The 8,304-nt window shown below is 35.0% G+C and overlaps 1 protein-coding gene and 1 long non-coding RNA gene across 9 annotated transcripts; one reads left to right on the forward strand and one right to left on the reverse strand.

Moving 5' to 3' along the window:
- Positions 1-968: 968 nt before the first annotated feature.
- On the reverse strand, positions 969-6,337 carry LOC111899161 (uncharacterized). Of its 8 annotated transcripts, none has more exons than XR_002852795.2 (7): positions 6,201-6,337; positions 5,783-5,968; positions 5,342-5,705; positions 3,294-4,867; positions 3,121-3,212; positions 2,698-2,832; positions 969-2,572 (listed from the first exon to the last, which is right to left on the reverse strand). It is a non-coding gene; the product is annotated as an uncharacterized LOC111899161 (long non-coding RNA). The 8 variants fall into 8 exon arrangements; XR_002852791.2 differs by lacking the exon at positions 6,201-6,337 and having other exon boundaries at positions 5,342-5,462; positions 5,570-5,705; positions 5,783-5,922; XR_002852792.2 differs by lacking the exon at positions 6,201-6,337 and having other exon boundaries at positions 3,294-4,445; positions 4,733-4,867; positions 5,783-5,922.
- A 91-nt stretch (positions 6,338-6,428) lies between these two features.
- Positions 6,429-8,003, forward strand: LOC111899160 (phenylcoumaran benzylic ether reductase Pyrc5). Its single transcript, XM_023895044.3, has 5 exons — positions 6,429-6,611; positions 6,698-6,832; positions 7,100-7,337; positions 7,421-7,624; positions 7,737-8,003. The coding sequence occupies exons 1-5, from the start codon at positions 6,429-6,431 to the stop codon at positions 7,901-7,903; spliced, it is 927 nt and encodes a 308-aa protein (XP_023750812.1). The 3' UTR covers positions 7,904-8,003.
- Positions 8,004-8,304: the final 301 nt, after the last annotated feature.

Here is an 8,304-nt window from a genome sequence, read left to right on the forward strand (position 1 = left end):
TCGCAATGATGTCCATTTTGGGCGCAATTATCGCAAAGAAGAGGCGAGGGTTGCACACTTTGGTCATTTTCAATCATCATAACTAACTGAGCTAGCTCAGAAAATTTATCTCCAATGCAAGGAGTGTTCATTTCTGAACCATAATATATTTTTTTTCATTTTTTTTGGTTTTAACCTAGAGTACCTGCACAATGAGATCTAGGCATAGAGAAACAAAATGATTAAATATAAACCAATCCCCGGCAACGGCGCCAAAAATTTGGTGGTTGTCGAGCCCAACAAAAATAATAACCCTAAATATTACACACTAAAATAGTGTATAGTGGTAAAGGGGTCGAATCCACGGAGATTGGTTCAATTTATAACTCTATTAAAAATCTCTTTATAAAAATACTTGTAAAATAACAATAAAAATAAAATGGGGGGTTTTGGTGTTTTGAAATACTTGAAACAAACTAGAATTAACTATGATTTAAATAGACAATTTAAACAAAAATAAAGGTTTGATGTAAAATCAATAAGGGAGAGATGGTTGACTTAAAGTTTCCTCACTTTGACTTTTGATGAATATATCATTAGAATCCAATGGTGCAATACTTTGATATAAAATCCTTACTTTGGCTATAGTAATCCAAGGAGCTTGAGATTACCTAGACTTTTCTTGATTGTTGAAATGGCTAGAGAAGCTCATAACAATTTCCTTAGTCAAAGTCACTAATTCCAAATAGCATGTAATTAGTGAAAGTCAACTAGCATTAAGAACCAAAAAGTCACCAAATCCAAGAAGAGTCAATTGCTTTCACTACCATGTTGGATAAAATATTTTTATGATTGTGTGAAGCAAAAACAACACGAAAATCATTTGTTGCTTGCTAATTTGAGGATCCTTTACTCAATCAAGAAATTAGCCAAATAATCACCACAAACACATTAAACTGATGAATAAAAACATACTAGTAGTGATAATATGATAAAACACAAAACATTTCCATAAAGATTTAAGAACAAGTTCATGGATTCTTCAACATCCAACAAAAGTTCAAATGATTCAACAAAAAATCAACCAAAATTAATTTAGCCAAGCATGACTAAACTCAAAGAAACAAAGTTAGTTAAGATTGTACCAAACATTTGACAAGATTCAAGAGATGAAAAGAAGATATTCTTGAAGTGTTATTGGCCTTCAAAAGTACTCCAAAACTCCAAAGAGAAAGTATCAAAATCGGACCTCCAAGATAAGGCTGAAGAGGCACACCAACCTTCCCAATATAGAGCTTTAAGTAAAATCTCGAAATTGCCCTTGTCAGAAATCCACGTGGGCCATAGGGAATCTTACGCGGGCCGCGTGATTGTGACGGAATTTTTGGGCTTCTTCAAGTCTTGGGCCCCCACAGCTAATCCATTGGCCCAGTTCGAATCCAATCAGCTTCTAGCCCATTTTTCTTCAATATTTCTTCAATTAGAGCCCAATTTGTCTCTCCACATCACTCAAAACTTCCGCAAACTCCTAGACATCGATCTTGCACACTCAAGAATTCTCCCGCGCCCTTTCAAATTTAAAGTTCAACACTTCCGCGCCTTCAAGCAGTCGACAAGCCTACTCCCTGAATCACCTCCACAGCCATCAAGTACGAAATCCCCATTTCCCTTCAAGCCCAATCGCCTCCAAAGAGTCCCGCTCCACTAGTCTCCCAGAAAATCTACAATAATGCTCAAGAAACTAGAAAGTACCCAAAAATGGTCATAAAATAACAAAAAGGAAAATATGCATGGAAATTAACTAAAATGTGAATGAAATGTGCTAAAATAAACTATAAAAAGAATTAAATAAAATGAAGCTATCATACACTCCATGGATACACCCATAACCCAGATTATAACCCGCATACAAACCCGACAATACTTGCACGCTTTATCAAGTGTTTATTGTGCATCCCATGCATCATGTCTACTACTCAACTATCATCACTAAAACCATCCATTTATTGCTTCATCATGATTGTTGAATTTGAAATGTTTTTGGTTTTGTTCTGAAAACAATCGGTTTCTACATTAAAACATAAGCACATTGGAAAAAATTCATTTCAAACTGAATCTTTACCAACTGAAATGATAATCTAGAACCTTTAAGTTATATGAAATTGAAAAATACACAGCCAATTCTTATGGAATGATATCAAGAACTTCACCACATAAAAAAGAAGTTAAATGTAGTAATAAATGACTGACTCTAACAAAGCAATCATGGTAATGAAGCCTTAGAAGCTTCACAACCATCGAAGGATCCGCAAAACTTTCACCCATTCTTATAAAAACAGAATGATGTTTCTTTAGCAACTTTCTCTTCTTCTGTTCAACATTCATCATAATGTCACTAATTATGAACCACTTTTAGTCATTGAGGTTGATAACTGCAATTAAAATGCGATACTTACCTGATGGGAGGTTCGAGCTAGAGGCTTATGAAGCCTTGCTGAATATGTAGATTGAAGTGGAGCTGATGGTATGATAGTTGGTGAAACTATCACAGAAGGCCAGTTCAGGAATATGGAAGAATGTAAAATCATAATCACTGCAATTATGAAGTAAAATAATATGAAAGCATATGATATTAGCCCTGTTTCTATTATTCCTCATTAAGTGTTGATTGAATATAATACTGTCTACTTAAATTTGAGAAAATGGAAACACGTGTACCTCATAAAAGCAAGGGTTCAATTTTGCATATACAATCAGTCTGATAAAGTCCGGCTAGACGTCGCCACTATAGTCTCTGGTACCTTTGCAATAAAGAACGGCTAGGACTGCTACCACCTTTCTAGTAGATGCCCCCTGAATTAAGTATGTCAAAAGATTGAAGTGATATCAACAGAAAACCTAATTTCATACAACATAATGAACATGCTATTCAAACATTATCCTAATTTATATAGAAAGTAATCTATATGAAATTTTGTTAATCAACCCAATCAAGAGCAGTGGTTGGTGTTTTTCTAGCGACTGCATGTACAAAAGTTCATCAAGGGTCCATATAAAAATATATAATGAAGTTCACTGAAGCAAAATGTCAAACACATGGCGTGCTACAAGAAATTTAATGATGCTGGGAAAGGAACCTACCACGAATTAGAAGCAAAACCATAGAGTGCGTTAGTGGGAACTACTAAAACCTTTGTAGCTCTTAAAGGTCAGATTGCTTCATCATTCAAATCCTATAACGGAAAAAAATTGATTTTTAAACGAATCTCGTAAAGTAAGTAAGAAATAAATTGATTGTTGGTGTAACCACCCACCGAATCATCTAGCTATTTGTCCTTAAAGCGGTGAAGACAGCGGAGGGCTAAGCAGAAGCCGATTAACCAAAAAAAAAAAAGTCAGTCGATGAATCGGTAGAATGGGTATCAGTAGTATTTGGGGAAGAGCATGGCACCAGAACCGGATACGGAATCTAAAACTATGGATAGAGATCCTTACACCGATCAAGACGCCATCTAAAACTGTGGAGTTCCCGATGCCTTAAGTTGAAGGTTCTCTAGAACTCACCAAAGAACATCAAGAAACCTATGAATTTGGTCGACATTACTAACCTTTCACTATTGTGGAAAGACGGACATCCATCGACTTATGGGTTAGGGGTGGTCGACTGCAGCCACTGGTGCCTCGTCAGAGTTCCCGATATGAGAGAGAGAGAGTGAGAAACACCCGACTGCAGCCGATGAACAGACATGGGAGAGAAATCGAGGCGGTTAGCATTTGGAGAAGCAGACATAAAAGGAAGATGTAGCTGTGACGGAAGGCGGTGGGGAAGATATGCAATAAGAAAGGCGGTGGAAGAATCAGAACTAAAGATCGATAGCAGAGAGATAGGTGGTGGAAGGATCGGGAAGCGTTAAAGAATATGGATATTGACATAAACTAACCCTAAATAATTAGAGGACCATTTCTACCAAATAAATGGGCAGTTCACTATTCCTTTTCTTCGTAACTTTAATATATACTAGATAGGCATCCCCCGCTACGCGGGGGTCAGAAGCTTTCGATGTCGTTTACGATATATTGGTTAATTGACTTTATTATCCATCGGAATGACGTCTGAAATGATAACGTAAGACCCGAATTCATTTCTTAAGGAGTAGATATGTGAAAATCTCATCTAAAATAAATGATAGAAATCTTCGACTGCAATCCAAAGTATTCAATAACGTTAGCGGTGCATTGCAAGCGAATCTTTCGGGGCCACATTTGAGAAAAATTAAGGTAAATGCAGGGATCATTTTTGTAATTTAATCTACTTATAATTATACATTATGACTTGGGTAAGTCAACTTAGTGAATTTTACACTGAGTGAAATGCAATGGCGTTTTCAGCGAAAACAATGTCAATCACAGCAAATGCTAATAACAGCAAGAAACCTTTTGTTGGAAGATGACTTCACCATCAGGACCTGCATAAAAACACATAAAAACAGAAGAAAGGATAATGAAAAGTACATTCACTAAACCTGGTCTACAAAACGATTTTGCAAACCGATTCCTAATAAGCTGGTTCTAAACTGATAATAATTCTAAAATCTCAACTGGTACAATCCAACAGTTCGGTGCGTGAGTTGGTTAGGCTCCTATTGGTGTGGTTCACAGTGAGCCAAATTTTGGTGAAGGAATGGTTACTATAATTCCATCCAACAAAAAAATGTTTTTTTATTCTAATGGAATCAATGATTCCATTCCATACCTTGAGCTTCTTCTTGGCTTCCTTCTTAGCAACTTCTTTCATGTTACTTCATGTAAGTTTAACACTAAGTTCCAAATTCTCAATAATAAAAAGTTACTGGATGTATGGATGCCTTTGATGTAATAACTCATATCCCTACAAAAACAAAAAGGGTCATAAAATTTAATTCTTATATTAATCCACAAATTTGGATGCTCCAAAAGGTAAACGACAAATATGAAGGAGAGTTGTCCATAACTGTTCCATTTAACTGATATGAAAACAGAATGGAATCCATGATTCTAGAGATTTAAATGTTCTGTTGTGATTCCATTCCATTTCCATAACCATGAATAACCTGATAGAAAACCTCAAATGACCGAAATACCCTTCAAGTCCACCGACTGTAACCCCATTCACATTCTAAGCACCCGCCACCATATTAATAGTTTCCAACTTTTTAATACTTCCATTTTAGATAATATTCACTTTTATTCTTTAACTTTAATTAGTGGTGAACATAATATACCGGCATTTGAACTATCAACCTTTAAAATTGAAACATATATTAGATATAAACATTAATTTACAAAAAAAAAAAAAAAAAAAAAAAAAAATTCCAGTAATTACCTCATATAAGAAGCATAGTGAAGGTATCTTCAGGTCGTATGCAACCAAAAAAACGATTCAATTCACATACTAGGTTCCTTACATTTAACCCTAATCATGGTTATCATACTTTCGTTTCTTCCTGGTTTAGTTTTGGAAAAATTCAAAATTTAAAAAATAAAGCTTACTTAGGATAAATGACAAATTTTAATTTAACAAAAAACTCAAGAATCAAAGTAGAAATCTTACGAATATGTTAGTAAGTGAGGTAAATGAATTCTTGAATCAACTGAATAGGTTGAACTAAACTGAAGGGTGTAGTAATTAATTGGAAGAACGAAATCATGCCTCATTTTGGTTCCATTTGGAAGTGCCTCTTCAAAGCCTAGAAAACCATGCAAAAAATATTGAATTTTTCAGAAGTAAAATGTCAAGTGAGTCGATAAAATATGTAAAAATTACCAATATGTTGACTTTTCTTCGTTCTCATCCAAAATTCTGAATGGGGTCTATGAACGAATAGAAGCAGGGGAATAGGATACTGTTTGATTTCAAAGTATACGTAAAATGTATAAGAAAAACGGGAAATCGAGGGTTCGATTTTGGAAGCCGACAAAGGGTTTCACCCGGTTCCCATCGATTTCAGATCTGGAGCAGAAAACGCAACGCATGAGAAGGTTTAGGAAACCAATAGAACATCACACAACCAAAATACCAAAGACGCACATCGATAGGAACGAAAAGTAGGGAAGTGGTAGAAGGAGATAGAATCGATTACTTTGACTGAATCGGTGGTGTTGAAGATGAAGGGCAATAAAATTGATTTCAGGTAGTAGGAAATCGTTTTCATAGTTGAAGTGTTAGGAAATCGATTTCATACCTGAGAAAGAGAAGGAGAAGGTGGTTTATTCCATGTCGGTGAGGTGAGGTAAAGCAAAACCGGAGGTTTTCCTCAGGAGGCGATGACTTCAACCAGTCACACCCGGTCAACTTTTTCATTCTATATCAACCTTTAAGTCTCAAATAATTTCAATCTTTTCTCTCATCAATCAACCTAAAACTCTCTCTTTTCTCCCTATATTCAACTTATTCAAAAACCGTGATATCAATGGCACAAAAAAGCAAGATCTTGATAATCGGAGCAACAGGCTACATCGGAAAGTTTGTAGCAGAGGCAAGCACCAAAGAAGGTCATCCAACTTTCATTTTGACCAGAGAAAGCACAATCAAACATCCTGAGAAATCCAAGCTCCTCAACAATTTCAAAACTCTTGGTGCCAAACTTGTTATTGTATGTATTTCATAACGATATTATAGAATTTTAAGATGTTGATTCTATTTATTATAAATTCTTATTTTATATTAACTGTTTTTCAGGGTGATCTTTATCATCATGAAAGTTTGGTGAAGGCAATAAAGGAAGTTGATGTTGTCATCTCGACAGTAGGTGGGGAATCCGTGGCTGACCAAGTTAAACTCATTGCAGCCATTAAAGAAGCTGGAAATGTCAAGGTACCTTCCTTTCACTTTTTCCTTTTATATGATACATTAATTAATTATTAAAAAAAAAAAAAAAAAAAAAAAAAAAAAAGGTTCGGGTCTACCAAACACGACCCGTTTTGACTTTTGACTAAGACGACACTAGGACCACACTTTAGTAGTTTTGTTGTCTATCTAGCGTTACCTAACTTTCGAACATGCTCCACTTTATTATTATAGGTGTTTTGTATCTACTATAAAACTAACTTAAATTAAAATTTAATGAAATGTATTTATTAGAGATTTATACCTTCGGAATTTGGAACCGATGTGGACCATGTAAATGCGGTTGAACCTGCTAAGAGCACTTTTAAAGGAAAAGCATATATTCGTAGGGCAGTTGAAGCTGCAGGGATCCCACATACTTTTATAGCATGCAACGGTTTTGCTGGCTATTTTCTACCAACTGTTGGCCAAATGGACACCTACACTGCCCCAAGAGAAAAAATCACCATCCTTGGGGACGGAACTCCGAAAGGTACAAGTATTAATGCATAATGTACAACATAATAATGCAACGGTGAACAACTCGTTTAATATATATTTTTTTTTTCTATCTAGTTGTTTTTGTCAAAGAAGAGGAAATAGCTTTGACTACCATCAAAACAGTCGATGACCCACGTACCTTGGATAAGGCACTGATTTTCAGACCACCGGGTAACACACTGTCATTTAATGAAATTGTTTCGATATGGGAAAGCAAAATTGGAAAGACCCTTGAGAGAACGTACGTTTCCGAGGAGCAACTTCTCAAAAACATCAAAGGTAAGTTAAAGGAAACGACTCTTTAGATTGTTATCACTCGAAAGGACTTTATACAAGGGTTAAGGTTATAAGTAGTCATTTAGTCATCTAACTTTAAAAAATAATCGTGCAGAGGCTCCATTTGGCTTGAGCATTGTATTATCTATAATGCATTCGGTTTTGGTGAATGGAAGTGCTACCAACTTTGAAATTGAACCTTCATTTGGTGTGGAAGCTAGCGAGCTCTATCCAGACATCAAGTATACCACCATTGATGAATATCTTACACAGATTGCTTAATGTCTTTGTTTCGTCTTACATGAAACTCATTTTGTTATATGTGAGTGATTATTATATGTATGCTTTTTATGAAATAAAATAAATTTGTTATCTGGTCACATATTGCATGTTTTTGGTTTTATCTTTTCTTACAAGAGTTAATGAAAAAGCACCCATTCTTAGTTATTGCTTTATTTATCTTTTTCAATTCTTGAACTGTTTGAATAATTTTATTATTGATATGAAATAGTAATACTACTAGTGGCTCATAAGATCAAACATTTTTTAACAACAATTAATACATGGTAAAAAAAATTAACCTCTCCGACTTAAAGTCACTAATAATCCTCCTAATAACAATATATGAAACATTATTACAGTTGGCAATATCGATCAATATATGTGCACATGAGTAGGTTTGA

Source organism: Lactuca sativa, chromosome 4, assembly GCF_002870075.4.
Source record: "Lactuca sativa cultivar Salinas chromosome 4, Lsat_Salinas_v11, whole genome shotgun sequence".
NCBI lineage: Eukaryota > Viridiplantae > Streptophyta > Magnoliopsida > Asterales > Asteraceae > Lactuca > Lactuca sativa.

Excerpts from the sequence above, each read along its gene's own strand:
- LOC111899160 (XM_023895044.3), top strand. The coding sequence starts at position 6,429 with ATGGCACAAAAAAGCAAGATCTTGATAATCGGAGCAACAGGCTACATC. Across the intron at positions 7,338-7,420 it reads TGGGGACGGAACTCCGAAAG|TTGTTTTTGTCAAAGAAGAG; the intron begins GTACAAGTATTA and ends TTTTCTATCTAG. Across the intron at positions 7,625-7,736 it reads ACTTCTCAAAAACATCAAAG|AGGCTCCATTTGGCTTGAGC; the intron begins GTAAGTTAAAGG and ends ATAATCGTGCAG.